We start from the raw sequence: 17,358 nt of genomic DNA, 5'->3' as shown, positions 1-17,358 counted from the left end.
AGCCCCCTTCGTACCACTACTCCTTGCAATTTCTGAGAAATGTTTTTGCAGTTACCACTACAAGATGTATGAGATTCCAAGCAAAGAAACACTCTCTATGCTATAAACATGTCCACACACACTTGCAGGCTCTCAGACAGAAGGGTTGTATATGTAGTGCTTCATTTCAAGTTTGCTGAACTTCCAAACCAGAACTTTTATTACTGTCCTATGATGCTTTTGATTTGCATTCTTAACGGGTTATTTTTCAAATCAAAAGTTCTAGTCAGAATTGGGATACTACCAAAAAAACCAATACCTCTGCAAGTTTTTTCTAAGATACTACAAAAAAAAAAATCCCAAACCCAAATCACCACATCACCCCACAGGAAATAAACTCAAGCAAAATGCAAGCCTGCACCCTGTACAATTCCATGTGCATCCAGCTGTCTATTCTGTTATGAACAGAAAGAGGCAGCTTCCACATGAAAAAGGCTGCAAGTTTTCTGTCCTAACTTAAACCACTTTTATCTGAATACAAGGCTACTGAACAACTTTCTGAGGAACACTGCGTATCAGAAATTCTAATGAAGTGTTTTCTAGAGTATCAGACAGAAGGCTGGCTCTGTTTGGTTGTTTTTCTTTAAATACTTAAAGAAAATTCACATGAAGAATCCTAGTTATTCACACTACTCCTACATGCGTGCAGTCTTCTAATCCTCTCAAAAACATCAGGTGTGAGCACAGAATGAGAATACTGGGCAAAGCATGATCCTGAAAACCATCAAAATAGAACCTTCCATTTTCCAACTCTACTTATAACTTAAGTTTTTTCCACTTATACTGTAGGTAAGCTCTGAAAATCTATCCATCTTTTATTTTGGTTTATACAGTAATGGAATTTCTAAAAAAAACCGTATATTTCTTCAAATCTTTACAGCTGTTAATGTACCACAACTTCCAATTTACACTTCTGATCAATTATTTTAACAAAATCTACCTTTAATACGGTTACAAATTATCCCAGGATACACTGTTTCCAATTTCACCATTACTCTGAGATAATATCCATACTTACAAATCACTGTCAGCACAATTGATTGTCAAAGATAAGGGATTTTTTGTGCATTATGATCCAAGAATCTTGGGACATTCAGCCAACTATGTCAAGGCAGCACTGAAGTTCAAATAACAAATCAAAGAAATTTAACATCTACTCAAAGATGTCAAACTGGACTTCTGTCCTGATGGTATTTTAGGTGCACAATTTCCTACTAAGTACTGCAAGTAGTTCTGAACCTACACATGGAATTCAGCAGTTTAGTCCAAGCTTCCTTCAGCACAGAAGCTGCACCAAGCAGCACCTGCTCATTAATATCCAAATTGGACCGTAACACTTATGGGTAATCCTGATCAACTCCACACAAAGGAAACATGAGAAACACAGAACACCTCCCCTTTAAGCAGGGCTGAGAAAGGAAACACCAGCAAATTTCACAGTTCAACATTATCAAGAGTGATTCTAGTAAAAGTGAACTGTTTTGTTGCTGCTTTCAACTACAGTGCTGAGGAATCTTTTAAAAACACCCCTATTTTATTATTGAATCCTTTAAATATATGTCAAGCCTGCAATATATAGGAATGACTTTAAATGATAAAGTTAAAAATTCTGGTAGCGACATATAGATCATTCACTAGTGATCATGACTTCATGTTATCCATGAGAGACTTTTTGGAGTATTTGCGCTACTCAAAGCAGTAGCCCCTGAAACAAGGGTCTGAAAATGGAGGTGGACTTTGCCACTGTATTTCTGACTCAGAAAACAGGTTAATATTCAAGTCAGCGTTCAGTGAAAAATACAATTAAGTGTTCTATATGATTAGCAGAGTCATATCACACCAGTAGGAAGCCACTTTGAAAACACTATTACTGTTTGGATGGGCATATTCTGGAATGCATTGATTTAGCATTTTCAAATCACTCATACTTAACTAAGTATGAGAAAATCCAAAACACCAACTGCAATATCACTGGCACCTTGTTCAGCTCCCCACAAGGACTATCAAAATAGTTTTTTTCAGCAGCAAAAATAGAACTGATTGGGCTCAGCAAATCTGAATTTCAGTCCAGCTCTCCCTAACAATGTTTGGTGAAATCATCTGTGTTGTGAAAAACCTCAGCTGTCAAAGAACAAGCGACTTGTAATTCCCATCCTTTGGCACAAGTTAATGGGGACAGAAGATAACAGTACTATAGGAACAACAAATGGTACTGGAAAGCCTGAAGACCACAAGAACTTGCTGTTGGACAGCCTTCCTGTCCATCACATCTTCTACCAACCTTCTACAGTTAATGAGGTAGGGAAAACCAGCACCATTTAGCATTATGTCAACTCAGCTGAATTCCTCTTTTTTTAAGAGGCTTTAAAAATAAATGGTATCTACCACACCAAGATTCTGCACCAAAAAGCTTTCATGATTTACAGGTAAGTTATGCAAGTCCAGCCATCAAGAGCTCTCTATCAGGCAAAGAACTCAATCTGAACCAGAAAAATGAATTAAGATGAGAACTGCCTGTGTGCTTTTCCTCTTATTTGACTGTCTTGGCATTTTTCACATTTTACATTTTAAGAGCAACTATTTTTTATCTCCCAGTGTGTTTTTTGGATCACACTTCTCTTTGGAATTGCTCCCATAAACTCTATCCCAACACCTTATAACTTGCTATTATTTAATCTGTGCAAGTGCAAGACTAGTGCAACCCAGACTTTGCTTTCCAAGACAGCAAATCAAAAAGATGGCAGAGTGCCTACCAACAAATTACATTATTTTAAAAAAAGTGAAAGCCACCCACAAGTTCGCCTTTCAGAGTATGAGCCAAACTAACAGAGACAGTAAATTGAAAAGAAATAGCTGAATGAATCAGAAAGAAGAAAAATGGGAAGGCCTATCATCTTAGAAATCACACGTTTGGGAGTTGTAATTTTCTTAGTCTGATACACAGTTGTTGAACTAAATACTCATTCTATATTTTCTGTAGAATTGATCACTTATACTGTGCCAAAATAAAAAATAAAGGTAGTTATGTCTTGGCAAATAATCATCAATACAGCGGAGGGCTGGTAAGAGGAATCATGCATGTTATTGATCTTAAATCTGAATACTTTTAATATTCCATGAGAAAATTGAGTGCAGTTAGAAGATGGCAGAACAGCCACCAAACCCTGCCCAGCAAACAAAGATGCATCCCAAAGCAGATGCTGCTGTATGTCTAGTCAGAAATACCTGGGAAAGCACTGGAATTCCTAAGGCCACTGGTGCTCAGTATCCAGCCCTTCATCTACAGTATCCATGGCAGGACACCACAGGCAGAACATGACCATGATTTAAAAGGTAATGACACCTTCTGCCAGTGCATAAAAACCACATACTCTTTTCTTATACACAAAACAATGAAATCAGCAAGCAACCCAGCACATTCATTTCATTTTTCTAAAGAAAGCTACCAACAACATATAATCTGCAGTTTAAACACAGCTCTAGTGTTGCAAAGCAAAATTTAAAAAAGGGCACAGTATAAATGAAAGCTAATTACAATACTTCAGTATAGTAGCTGAAACACAGGAAGCAAAGCACAAGAAAAAAAATCGTAAGTAATCTGAAGAGAATTGGGAAAGAACTATCAAACAAGAAAAATAACAGATTTAAAACATAAGACAGATCAAAGTGAGCTTCAAAACTTAGGAAATGTACTTTAAAATACCCAGATTGAAACATTTAGAAGATGTTGTTTCCCAACAATCAAAGACATCTCATTAATTCTGAAATATTTTTATAAAGCTGATTACTAGCCTGAGTACCCTGAAATGCCTAAAAACAACACAAAATTTAAAGTCTGCTTCTCAGCAGTATTTGGTTCAGAAGACACATGACTCTGCATTTCAAATTTTTGGGGGTAAAAGCCCCCATCTCATCCAGCAAAATACAAAAGTCTCCTACAACATTCCACTGTGAATGTGGAACAGAAAAAACAACAGAAAAACCCCTGCACACTTACCCATTTTTTTGTAGTACTCCTCCCAGGCCTTGGTATAATCAACCTGCCCTGCTGGTGCTGGATTTGGCTGATCTCCTGAATTACATTAAAAATAGTTAAACTAAAATTACTGGGGTTTGTTTCACACGTAATTCAAATAATCAACTGAAATTTTCAGTAACAGTCCCGCATGATGTGATTCAAATCTTACACTATAAACATTTGTGGTACAAGCTACTACAATTAGGAACTACTAGTAAACAAGACATGTTTTCAAGATTAAGGAAGGGCATACCAGTAGCAATACAAAACACCAAAAATTCAAGTGGTAAGCCTCAGCCAGGCACAAAAATTAAAATAACACAACTAAATACCACAAATGTAATTGTCCTAAACCTATTGGAAGTGATGCAACCATTTAAGCAAATGACAATCAACAGTTTAGCTCATTACATTGTTATTTATGACTGCTCTATGTAGCCATTAAGTCAGCCCACATTGCAGCAAAACTCTTTGGAAAAGTGTATTCCAAGATAAATATATTACCCTTGTTACTGCTGAAATTAAGAAAAGCAATATTGAAGGCTATAAGCACTAGTTTTCCAAGAAAACCAGCTACTTAAAATAAATTTACCTGACATAGCAGGACAACAATAAAAAATAATGGGGTATTTACATGTCCAGCAATGAGAAATGTGTCCATTTCACTCAATATCTACCTTGTCCATTGGTTTGGGTTGTAGCTGGTCCACCAGGAGGGGCTGCAGGTGGTGGCTGTGCTTGCTGCTGATAATAGTGAGCATAATAAGCTGCCCACGCTGCTGAATTGGGATCTGTTCCTGGCTTACCTATGAAAACAGAACATAAGCATTTATAATAGCACTACTATGAACAGGATGCTGTCCTCAATTAATCCTGTCCTAGGCATTCTTATTATCCTCCAAGGAAAAATCCATCTAAACAAAATATCCATGTACATCTTTAAAGTATTTTTTCTTTCTAGCATAAACTTTTGATCCGTTTCAGACCAACGTACTATACAAAGTGTAATTTCATAGAGCTGGTGAGATAAAATAATATTAGAATCTTTACTACTACAATGCCACTTATTAATCTTACATGTGGTAAACAGAAACAGATTTTAAGTTTATTTAAACAGTCATGTCAATAAATGGCAGCAGCAATGAATCATTCTAGCACCAAACGATTTCAGTGGTTTTACTTTTGTTAGAACCTCACGCTAATGACACTGGCACCGGTGGAGGAGGCATGCCAAATACATATTTCTGAAACAGAAGAATACAAGACTTACTAGGTATTTGCAATGCTTGTCAGTTAAACTTTAAGGTAACAGTAAAATAGAAAAACACACAGCATTTTAAGAACCTGAATCCATACACATGGCTACTAAGCATCACTGTTTACCTACAGCTTTTTAGTATAAAAAATAATAGAAACAGTTGCATCTTCTGCATCTATCTACATGATTCCTTATTTTTATCTACATCTAGGTAGGCCAATGATGCTGCTTCCTAGGGTTTTATTGCTGTTTCTCACTTTTAGCTTTAGGAATGGCTTATTCCTGCTGAATCACAAATAGATTACATTACAAGATTGGCAATCAACAATACCCGAAAATCTACTATTAGAGAGCATAATATGTTTTATACAACCAGCATATATTTGCAAACAGTATTTGCAGTCTTAAAGAATAAAAGCATCTGCAAAGAAACTCAGCCAAGTGAGGAGAGAATTTCACAGAAGGACAGGGACACAACTGATACTTTAGAGTAACTACACATGGGAATGGAAATACAATCCTCCCTAAACATGAAACAGGTAAGGCAGTGAGTAATGGAAGATGAAGAATTCCCCTGAAAAAGGCATTCAAGAAGAAACCCAAAAAACAAATTAATGCTAAATGAAATCCTGTAACAAGTCACATGTAACCACTTCAAATGCACACAGAAAAAAATCTGAACACACTACTTAGTTTAAATTGCACTGCTTCCATCAACAATAGTGGATTTAAATTAACACTTCCTATATTCTAAGTTTACCTGCAGATATCAAATAAGCCATTGCTCAATTCCTCCCCCTCCTTCTTAGCTATTTCTCTAGAGTAGAAGAACACAGAGCTGGATTCATTAAACTTCCAAAGAAATCTGACTGTAGTAATCAGCTCCACTTTCACATGACAAGGGCAAGCACAGTTGTGGAGAGAGCACCTCTGAAAAAAGTACTAAAATAACCCATTTGTTGCACTGGAATGAGTAACTAAGTGAAAACTGCAGAAAAATCATTCAAAGAAATGCTTGTCAAAAGAAACACCAAGTTCAACTGCACATATGAGAACTTCATTAGATTTTTAAGAGAAGTATTTATCAAAAAACGAGTTACAGAAGCATCAAGATGACATCAAGGGAACATTTACCAATTTTTGCTACACAGCCTTTATGTAGACAAGTAACTTGAGAACAACAAAAAATGGTGGTGTGAAACAGGCTGTAACTTTTTAGCAGTGGTTTTGCATTAAATACTTTAGCTGTGCTGAGACTAAGTCACTTTGAGCCGTTCTACTTCTAAATGAAGTCAGCAGGTATTTCAAATACTGAACTGAGTACATGCAGAGCTACCTTGTGCAGAAGTTTGGGAACTAAAACCAGCAATGGCTCTTTGCAAAGACATGACGTGATACATACGTGGAGTCCCCTTCTCCACTAATGGAACCTATTTCATGAACAGTGGCTATCATAAAATATCTGTAATTGATAATAAAAATATAATTGAGATCTTTTGGCTCAAATTGTGAGGAAACTCCACCTCAAACAAATGAGGTACAACAAACTCAAGCATCTAGCCTTACCATTCTGTGGCTGATGTTCCATTTCCCATATCCTCTAGTCCAACCAAAGGATGTAAACTTAAAGAAAAGCAGGATACTACAACTTTGGAAGTTGTAATTAAGTAAGAACTCCCAATCTCGACAAAGATAAACAGAAATAGAAGAAGCAAATTCTACAAAGATAGGTTTCAGAAGAAAATACAAAACTATTATAGGCAAAAGCTCAAAATGCAGAACCCTAACTAGTTTTACTGCATTAACAGCAATTCACCAAGCTTTCAGCCCTCAAAACAGACTCAACAAAATACATCGGAGCATCAGACTCTTAAAAGTAATTGTCATAGAACAGAACCTAGAAATATCATAGCATTAACTGCAAAAAGACAAATCAGTAAAGATTGTTTAAAATAAAATACAAGTCATTTACTATTAGAGAAAGCAAAGACATCCTTATTACAGAACTTTATGGAAAAACATTGATTTCAAGAAAACTGGATTGCACAAAATCAGTGAACCAAGACTTGCAAAAAGTATCAAAGAGTGATGCAGTATCAATAAACGTTTGTAAAAAAACATACTCCAACTGTAACAATTAAATTTCAACATTTCACAAGCCACATATGGAAAGTGCAAAACATAAGTAAACTGACAATCAAGTGAAAAAAAGCCAGAAAAACAGGAGCTTGTCAGCTTCAGGAGTGTAACACCAGTAATTGTACAATGCATATACTTGTAAGGACAGAATGGATGTACTTGAAATATTCCAACACTACAGTACAGGTGTGCATTTCTTACCTGGGTCTGGTGGGTTTGGTGGCTGCCAGTGTGGATAAGCATTTCCCCATCCCTGTGGAGCATATGGAGCTGGAGGACCACTATAAAAGATCATACACACACACAGTGAAAGGCAGCCCCAGGGTGACCCCACACAGAAGGAAGTCAGCTGAAGCAGTACTTACTGAGGTGCAGGACCAGGAGGGCCTGGGTTATAAGGAGCTGGATTATATGGTCCCATAGGAGCACCAGGACCTGGTGGCCCAGGAGGTCCATGCGGGCCAGGAACAACACCATGGGGACCATGGGGAACAGGTGGACCCAATGGATTCACTGGACCCTGCAACAAGGGTGGGACAGAGATGAAAATACTCCTTGAGGTTCTCCCTTTCTCAGCATTTTAAAAGCATTTATCTGAACACTCAAAGAATGCATAAAAAGCTTGACTGGTTTTAAGGACAGTTCCCTGCAGAAAACAGGCTATTTAAAGTTTGATTAGGCTTAGAGGTAGTTAAAAGCAGCTGTGGCTAGGCTTAGAGGTAGTCTAAAAGCAGCTGTGGCAGTAATAGCAACTAAAGACCTGCATTTATTTCAGTTCCTTCTTCAGGAAGTGAAGGATTTTACAAAAACCCACAGATTTTTCCACAAGTTGCACTAAACTCCCCACTCTCTAACAAGACTATCAGTTCTAAAATAAATCAATACATCTAAATCTGACCAACTAAACCTGCTTGTAAGATCAGGCACAAAAAGCCTCTAGTAAATTTGATGACATGCACACACATGCAAACAAAACCACTGTTAAACTGAAGATGTAACTTCGATTAGAACTTTACCCAAACATATTGGGACTGAAAAACTAAACACACAATTTAGTATCACTGACCTCTTTGAACTTAACAATTTTTTCATATACACAAAATTGGCATTTTCAAGACCACACCATAAGATGTTGATGAGATGAACTGTTTCCATTTCAAGATTTTGTTATATTACTTTAAATCCAGATGGCCATTATTATCAATTTATTATCTGATTAATCTGGGAAGTGAAAGGAAAGAGAAATCTCCACAAAGGAGACTTGCTTTCAGCTCTGTTTAGCTCCAATAGTAGACAAAAAAGCCGTTAGTTATCCACTCACTCCAATCTTTTCTTCTATAAGTTGTCGTGCATAATCTATTTGCTGGGGTGTTCCACGGATAGTAAACATCTTCATGTTTGGATCTGCATTAGGTGGAGGATTTCTCTGAAGTTCTATTCTAGCACCAGACTGTTGGCTTATACTTTTAATAGTTTCACCACCTACAATGCAATACAGAGTTTTTATAATGTGCATCAAAGCAAAAAATACTGAGTCATATCAGAGAAAGTCAACTGCATGGAAGCCAAAAACACATGAAAAGGCACCTATTCTCATGAGCTGTTCAAGAGCATTCCAACAATTCAAATAAAATCTCTTCAGCGTAGCATAGAGCTTTAATGGCAAGAAACAAGTAAAATACTTTTTAGAGATTATAAAAATGTTACTCAGAAACAGCAGCAAGAATTCCTACAATCTTGTATTTCTTATTTATGTAAACATCTAATATTAGACATTAATAACAACTGACACACATGCTTATCAGTAAATGTAATCCAACCTCCCCATAAAAGGGTCAAGGAAGCCCAAAAAACAAAAAAAGCCCCACAGAGGCTGACAAGGTAAGTGACTCCTTCCCTTACAGGATCCAGAGAAGTTGCGTACCATTAGTATATACAAAGTCTTAAAACAGGAGAAATTGGGCAATTAAAAATTTTTAAAAAATCATAGAATCTCAAAATATTCTGAGTTGGAAGGGACCCACAAGGATCACGGAGTCCAACTCTAAAGAGAAAGGCCCATACAGGGATTCAACATCCAATCTCAGCACCATCAGCATCATACTCATCACGCATCTCTGTAGCATGGCATTTGGCCAAACAGAGAAGCTGAGTGGTTTTAAAAGTAACATACAATGTACATATATAAGATATATTGCCTTTTCCAATGATTAATCCAGTTTTGCCAGTAGGGACAATAAAATTGAACTCCTGTAATCCACCAGGAGGCCCCATGTTCCAGTTGCCTTGGCCTCTACCCCTTCCTCGACCACCAGGTCCTGGTCCACCAGGGTTACCAGCCTAAAAAGAAGCAGCAACAAATGAGCATGTTCTATAAAATTACCACAAACAAATAATGCAAACAAGCTACATGACATCATTGTTAAGATAAAACTGATTCACTACTCAGACAATTTTGGCAGTTACAGCAGTACCTTTTGTAAAGGCCCTAAATTAAATTCTAAAAAATGTTCTGTACATTCTGCATGTGAAAGATGAAGGAGGAAAGGATAGAGAAGCAAGCAGAAATTTCACACATACAAAGACGCAAGTTTTATCTGCCTTCTGTAAATGCAGCAGTGGGGCTCATCTAACAACAAGCTTTTAAAAACTGATTACAACCAAAAGTAAGAGCATATCAGCTATTAACACAAACCAGAAGCAGCAGCTCTAAAACCAGCCACATCAAGAAATGCCATGACTTGGAATCAGTATGGTCACTAGCAAAACTAACTATCAAAGTAAATATTCATATTCCAGACCAAACTTTGAAGTAGATTCAAATGGCACAACTAAATTATTTTCTCTAGTTACACACACTTTTTGAAAACTTTGGGTCTTTCCAAAAGGTGGACAGGAGATTTTAGATGTTGAACAATGTTACCCAACCTGAACACTGCGAAGGAGATCGGTAATAATTTCTGCAGCATGCTGACATCTGTCAGGAGGCCCTGTGATCTGGGCTATTCTATCTGGAGTTGTTCCATCATCTGGAATAAAAATGAACTATTCCAGTACATGCAATTCAGTAAATTCACATTTAAGTCACAAAAACTTATGAACGTTTTACAAACCTGGCTTGAACTGGATCCTAACACCAGCATCATTCTGGATCTTTTTAATCATCTCTCCATTTCTTCCAATTACAATACCTACAGCAAATCGTGGTATTGGAACCTAAAAAAAGCCCAAACAAAATGCTGATGACACAGATATTACTAAAGAATCCACATAATGAGAGGTTAGCGTCATAAACTAGGGCAAGACCAATGTCACTTCAGGTTTTTCAAGGATGGATTTTTTTATTATCAAGTCACAAGCCTAGCACATACTGGAGTAAACCATTAAAAAGAAAGCGATCCTGTGCTTTAGAAGTTCTCATAGTGGTAGCAATTCCAGCAGATTTTATGCTTCTCAGAAAAGAAAAAAAAAAAGAAAGAATTTATTGAGTATGTAAAATGCAGATTCTAGCAGATGAAGCCTTAAGCCTCTCCCTGATGAAGTTACTAGCTTGTGACTTGCATTAACTGGCCTTACATAAGATCTGTAAAGGCCAAAGTCCATTTTCAATAAAGTTGTAACATTATATACTTGACCATAAAATTTACTTGCTTATTTGATAAAAAACTCCAGCTACTTGAAATTGTTCGTAACTGCTGGCAATGTAAAGTGAATACTGCACATCATTTAGTGTTGTAAATTCAGCAATGATCATGTAATACTTACATGCCACAGACAACTTTTGAAATCTGGTTAAAAGCTTTCAATGGTATTACCCAACTTAACATTTTAAAGTTAACATCTCAAAATACAGTGAACAAGTTTTTCAACCATGCTTACGTCTATCCCTTCATTTCCTCCTATTCTTGACCCATATTCGTTGCGCACCTCTCTAAAGCCACCTTGATCACGAATTAACTCCAGCACCATTTCCTTGGCTTGCTAAAAGAAGAACAAAGTTTGTTCAGGTACTGCAACATCCAAAGAGACTTTAAAATGCTCTCAATTGTGAGGCACTTCTTACCTGAACTTTATAAGGGTCTCCAGTTATCCTAAGGGGCTTGTCTGCACCAGTGTTCTGTGGACCATCTTGGATCATGACCATTTTGACACCTGCCCGCTCCTATTTGACAAAAGGGAGGTCAATACTCACTCAAATCCAGATTCAGTACCATCATATTTAAAAGATGATACATATATACCTGTAATTGTTTAATTGTCTCTCCACCTTTCCCAATAACTAATCCTGCTTTACTTGCTGGAATCATAATTTCTTGGACTGCATTTCCAGGTCCATCACCATGATGAAATCCAGGTGCAGGTCTTCCCTTTTCAACTATCTGATCAAGCAATCTTTTTGCTGACCTGTGGAAGAAAATATACATTCATAAACACATATCCCTGCAAGTATCCCTTGTCCACACCTATTCTGCTTGGCAATTTTTAAAATTTGAATAGTTTCTGCAAAAGAATTATGGTTATTATCACTAAGAAAGATGAAGCAATCTCAATCAATCTGCAAAAGTAATTTAAAAAACAAACCGCAAAATAATAAAACCACTCCAATATTGGAATTTAAAAGGTGGTCCTTTACCAATCATATTTAATGAAGTTACCTCCTCAAGGTCCCTGAATATAGTTACACTCATCAAAGCTTAATTCAGAACAAAAGCTGCTGCTTGATTCAGCACACAAAGTAAGGACATCTGTACTTGTAACCACCACAACAGTGGACAAAAGCAAGTATATATTCACTACATGTGGCAGGTCAGCTGCCATGACAGTAAAATCATTATAGTCCTAACATCAGTTAAAAACACTTACTGAACAGACTCTGGTGTTCCAGTCAGCATACATGATCTTTCAGGCAGGCCTCCACTATCTGCAGTCATAAAATAAAACAAACTTCTCAGCAGTGTTAAGTCAGAAAGAGACTACAAAATTAACCATAATACACAAACGACTGGCTTTTCATATCCAATGAAGTAGAATAATCATTGTATCCTATTCTGCATTTCCTTAGCCCATCATAGTCCTGATTAGTACACAAAAATTACCCTGCATCTTAAATGAAGGTTAAGGCAATGAGAAGCAATGAGCAATCTTCTGGACTTCCTACCCATCAGCCCCCTATTCCCCCAGACAGACAAGTTAAACCCCCCACAAATAATTACCAGGTGCAATCTGTATTTTACAGCCAGACTCTTGCTGTATGCGTGAGATCTGCTCTCCACCTCTGCCAATTACTTGGAGAAAGAAAACACAGAAAGGTTATTTGTACAAACATCATCTGCTAACATCCCCCACTACACCACAAGAGCACAGCTGTACTACTTACTGAATCCAACCATCCCATCTGGAACTTTGTACTCCTCTGTCATCACAGACCTACAGCCAATGTTAAACAAAAGACATGACCATGCAGAGATCAAACCACATTACATTTACATATATCCTCCCATGAAACTAAAGCAAGCTACTGCCCCACCATCACCCTTGGTTACTTGCCTCCCATTAACTTTAAAAGTCATCATGCAAGCACAGTTCTACATAAGCTGACAATACACAGAAACTACACAAAAGGTTTAAGTGTTGTACAAATCGGTGAGTAGTTTTCCTTCACCCTCTTTATTAACAGATGTGCAGTACGGAGAAGGTTACTGTAGCATTTTAAGTTTCATCTGTATACCATGAAAGGATGCTGCAAATTTTGGCATCTCAGAACTGTCCAAAGCACAAGAATAATAGCTGGATCTAGCTGTTTAGGTAAGAAATGAGTGGAGAATACTATGAAGTTGTAGTCTGAATTATTTTATTTGGTTTTAGGTCATTCTGCTTTGCTTTTTTGTTACAAGATGACATCACCTTTCTCTTCAGATCTGCTTCCAACTTCTAGCTATGCTACCTATGCTGAAGTAGAAAAACCAGCCAATGTATTTTCCTTTGATTAAGCTCAATCCACAGCTAGGCTGTGGAGAAAGAAAGGGAGAGCAACGTAGGTACATTTTAAGTGTCTGACTTGGGACATGCTAAAGCTAAACTTCAATAGATCACACAAAGACAGAATAAATGTTTCATTTTTTCAGAAAACTTGAAACTGCTTTGTTTCAATAAAAATCCTATGTAAGATGTAGTGTAAAACTCTTACCTTTGTTGCTGATGCATCGGTGGTAGCTGATTTCCAAAAGCTATAAACAAACATTGTTAAAATTAAATTCAAACAAGTGGTATAGCTTACAACTAAGCTTCTCCTTTGATAACAAAACTCAACTGTATCGAACTTTTGCCCAAGTTTACTTTTAACAAGTGTTATCAAAAGGTTTAAAAACTATAAAGACTCCCAACTGTGCTACCACCACTGTCAGTTTTACCAAGCAGACTCCTGCTGCTTCAACAGTATAAGACAAACCCCCAGCTATTTTTTGGACCTCACTTATTCAAGTGTCACCTACCAGAACACTTTCGAACTGTTGTTCTGACAATGTTACACTTGTTTAGGGATTTTTTGGCAACAAAATAAAAATTACTTACAGTCATTCTGGGGAGCAACTTTCTTAGCATCTGGTTGATCTGCAAAATTAAGATTTTTAAAATTTTTTTTGCCAAGAAATTCAGGAATTGTTTAAGCCTTTTAGTGTGAATTGTAAATTTCCAGTGTATTTTAGCCCCCCCTTTTTTTTTCCTCTCTTTCTTTTTCCTCCTCCAATTTCAGGGAGTTGATCATCTGAATAAAAGAAAGAATCTCACGAACACTCAGCACTTGGTTAGTATAGCTGAAAAGATGTTAGGTTTTTCCATGTATCTATTAGTTTAACAAAAGGCAGCTTTCAGAACGCACTGTGTGTAGATAGCTCACAGATACCCAGTCACTGAAACTCAACTAAGACAAGGAACAAAGTCCAGCTTTGTTGGCTGCTCAAGCTAATGATGCTTCTATAGTAAAAAAAAAAAAGAAAAAAAAAAATCAAATCCATACAAAAATCAACAATAACTCAAAAAATAATTCTGACAATGACCACAAATCTAGACCAAACATCTGAAAATACAACAGTATCACACGGCAATGCAATCTCAATCTGAATGTTGATATGAAATCCCTATCCAAACATCAAGCATCTCACAGCATAAAACTTCAAAAAAAAGAAAAAAGCAGATTCACAGTAACTACATCACTACTGTCCAAATCCTTTCTGTACAGTAGAGAAATAAAAGGCATCATGAACCTATATCTGAAAAGATAATACTTCAGATGCTTCCTTCCCACCCCAAATAAAGGCTATATGAACCATCATAATTTATGTGCAGCAAAAACTCAGCCACATATTCCAAGAAATACTGGTGTCAATCCAGAAAGATCCACTAGTTTATGCCATGTTTACATACTAAACACAGGTAATAAATAAAAATTCCTGCCTTTAAAAGGAGAGGGCATTCCCTCCCAGTGTGTTGTACTGCTCGGACTTGTCCAAGAGCCATCTACACATAAAATAAAAAGAATACATTACATATATCATCTGAAGCATCATTAGCTCATTTTTGTATATTAAAAACCTCACCTTTAATAGAAAAAAAAAAACCTTTATGGTAGGACACAAGAACTCCTGATATAAAGCCTTAGTTACATTCTGTAGATTGAGTTTCAATCCTCTTAAAGGAAAAAAAAAAAAAAAAAAAAAGACATTTCTCTTTTGTGAGACCTATGAGAACATTTCAGCAAGCTCAAAGATTTCTTTCTGTAATTTAGATAGGATTTGGTGTGTATTATTAACCATATCAAACCCTGTTAAGTTCAAAGTGGATGCTCTGTAAGAGAAAGAAGAGGACACACACGTTTCAGGAGAAAACTTTACTGCAGTGTAAGGCAAATCCAAAAAGCTGCAACAAGTCAGAGGATTTAGAATGATCTTATCAGGGTTCACACACGCTGCAGGCTGAACTATTACACTACACAAAAGCATCTTCAAGGTAGAAAATTTACTTCCCTTTGTTTTTTTAAAGTCCTATGCTTTTACAATGAAATGCATGAATACTTTTATTTCAAACAGTGCAGTAATAAAGGTAATGAAACAACTGAGCTTCAGGAGCACTTCCTGCCATAATTGCAATTTACGAGTTGTAACCAATCCCACACAACCACAAAAGACTTCAATGACACCTGCATAGGTATTTTGCAGCCTGAGTATTTCTGTCCCTTACCCCAGCATGCATTTTTCTATTTGCAGCACTTCAACCACATTTAAAATACTGTAAAACAGGCTTACATTCGCTTCAGGTTAGAGCACAACGGTTTAAAACTTTCCCACTAAACTGAAAATGAAAAAATATGTCATGATCTATGAAGGGAACAAAGTGTTTTAATGCTCTGCTATGGAAAAAAAAAAACCCGAATTCACAAACAAAAACACCACCTGCAATCTTTCTAGCACAGTGGCCATGCTCCACAAAAATAAATGCAGCAAGAATGAGTGCATACCTCCATCCTCAAGAGGTCTTTTCTGCCCTCCATAACCGTAGTCGTTTGAATTCATTGCTGTGCCAGCATCTCCTCCAATTTTCGCTGCAATCTAAACAAAAGGCAGATGTGAGCCAAAGAAAAAAAAAATTAATTCGGCCCATGTTCATTCCACGTCTTCTAAGATTTCAGGGATTTAAACAATTCGCATTAAAATGACCCTAAATCTTTAAAGACCAAAACCTCTCTTGCTCACAGAGGTTTTCTTTAATGTTTTAAAGCCTTCTGCTCATACTTCAGCACCAGAGCCTCCTAAATTTTCCTCACCTACAAAAAAACATCCCAACAAGAACCTGGACTTTAATCATCAAAACCTTTTTCCCAAACAGGAATTTTCTTTCTCTACGCCTTCTTCGCCAAACACTGCGGTATCTCACGGCAGGGCCTCTCCGGCCAAACAATTTCAAAACCCGACCACGCCGGGTCTTCTAATACTGCCAAAACCGCGACCGCTTATTAACAGACAAGGTGAACATTTCGCCCGAGAAGCGACGAAAACATCGCCCGTGGTGCAGAAGCTACAAATAAAACTGCGGGATAAAGAGCTTCCGCAAGGGCCGCCCTCGCCCCGCAGGCCGCCGCGCCGCCCAACCGGTCCGAGCAGGCTGCGGGCGCCGCGGGCGCCACAACACGGCCCGCGCCGCGGAGCCGCCGCCCTCCCGTCCCTCCGCCGGGCCGGGCCCGGCCCGATAACGCGCCGCTACTCGCCCGCCGAGATTTCGCCTCCCCGCCGTCGGGGAGGGACCCCGCGGGGCCGCTCCTCTCACCGCCGAATCCCCTCGGGCCGCTCCCGGCGCTGTTCGCGGGCAATGGCGGAGCGGGGCCACAAATACCTCGCGGCCCAGGGCGGGCTGGTGGCGCAAAGGGGGCGTGGGGACGGGACAAAGCTCCCCCCAATACACACACGCTGCGGGGGGCCCCCGCTCCCCGCAGCCGAGTGCGCAGCGCCCTAACTGTTCCCGCGGCTCCGAGAGCGCGGCCTCCAGGCCCCGGGACCCCATTGATTCGATGGAGCCACACACACCTGCCTAGCCCTCTGCAGCGCGTCTTTAAAGGCATCGTTCACTCCTCCAGCCCCGCCGCCACCTCCCCCGGGCGCGCCCGCGGCAGGAGGGGGCACCGTGGAATAGTCCGCCATGGCCTCCGCGGCGCCGCTCCGGCCGCTGCCGCTGTCTGCCAAGAAAGAGAGAAAATGGCGGCGGGCGCGCGCCTTTCACATTCCTGCGCGGCATCGTGCTCGGGGGGAGCGCGCCGAAATCTCGCGAGATCTCGGGCGGGATTTCATTGCGGGCGCCGGAGAACGGCGGAGAAGCCTCGCGGCCTTTCTCCCGGCCCCGCCCAACCGGCTCCGCG

The 17,358-nt window shown here is 38.8% G+C and overlaps 1 protein-coding gene across 8 annotated transcripts in view; it reads right to left on the bottom strand.

Moving 5' to 3' along the window:
* The window catches only part of FUBP1 (far upstream element binding protein 1), a 34,440-nt gene extending 17,192 nt beyond the window's left edge, over nt 1-17,248 (bottom strand). For 6 of the 8 annotated variants that reach the window (XR_005956436.1, XR_005956437.1, XM_041483230.1 and 3 more), the window contains exons 1-18: nt 17,030-17,248; nt 15,967-16,057; nt 14,025-14,063; nt 13,642-13,681; nt 12,832-12,881; nt 12,668-12,739; nt 12,318-12,375; nt 11,696-11,858; nt 11,518-11,616; nt 11,334-11,435; nt 10,568-10,670; nt 10,383-10,483; nt 9,653-9,794; nt 8,776-8,936; nt 7,820-7,974; nt 7,656-7,735; nt 4,735-4,863; nt 4,037-4,111 (exon numbers count right to left, since the gene is read on the bottom strand). Coding sequence is in view for 6 of the 8 variants with exons in the window: in XM_041483230.1 (XP_041339164.1) it covers nt 4,037-4,111; nt 4,735-4,863; nt 7,656-7,735; nt 7,820-7,974; nt 8,776-8,936; nt 9,653-9,794; nt 10,383-10,483; nt 10,568-10,670; nt 11,334-11,435; nt 11,518-11,616; nt 11,696-11,858; nt 12,318-12,375; nt 12,668-12,739; nt 12,832-12,881; nt 13,642-13,681; nt 14,025-14,063; nt 15,967-16,057; nt 17,030-17,143 (1,774 nt within the window). In the remaining 2 variants the exon portion in view is untranslated. The remainder of the gene's footprint in view (nt 1-4,036; nt 4,112-4,734; nt 4,864-7,655; nt 7,736-7,819; nt 7,975-8,775; nt 8,937-9,652; nt 9,795-10,382; nt 10,484-10,567; nt 10,671-11,333; nt 11,436-11,517; nt 11,617-11,695; nt 11,859-12,317; nt 12,376-12,667; nt 12,740-12,831; nt 12,882-13,641; nt 13,682-14,024; nt 14,064-15,966; nt 16,058-17,029) is intronic. The other 2 variants (XM_041483232.1, XM_041483235.1) reach the window with 1 other exon arrangement.
* Nucleotides 17,249-17,358: the final 110 nt, after the last annotated feature.

This window comes from Pyrgilauda ruficollis, unplaced genomic scaffold (assembly GCF_017590135.1).
Source record: "Pyrgilauda ruficollis isolate IOZ18807 unplaced genomic scaffold, ASM1759013v1 scaffold6, whole genome shotgun sequence".
NCBI classification, from domain to species: Eukaryota; Metazoa; Chordata; class Aves; order Passeriformes; family Passeridae; genus Pyrgilauda; species Pyrgilauda ruficollis.
This window is presented reverse-complemented; position numbering and strand designations above follow the sequence as displayed.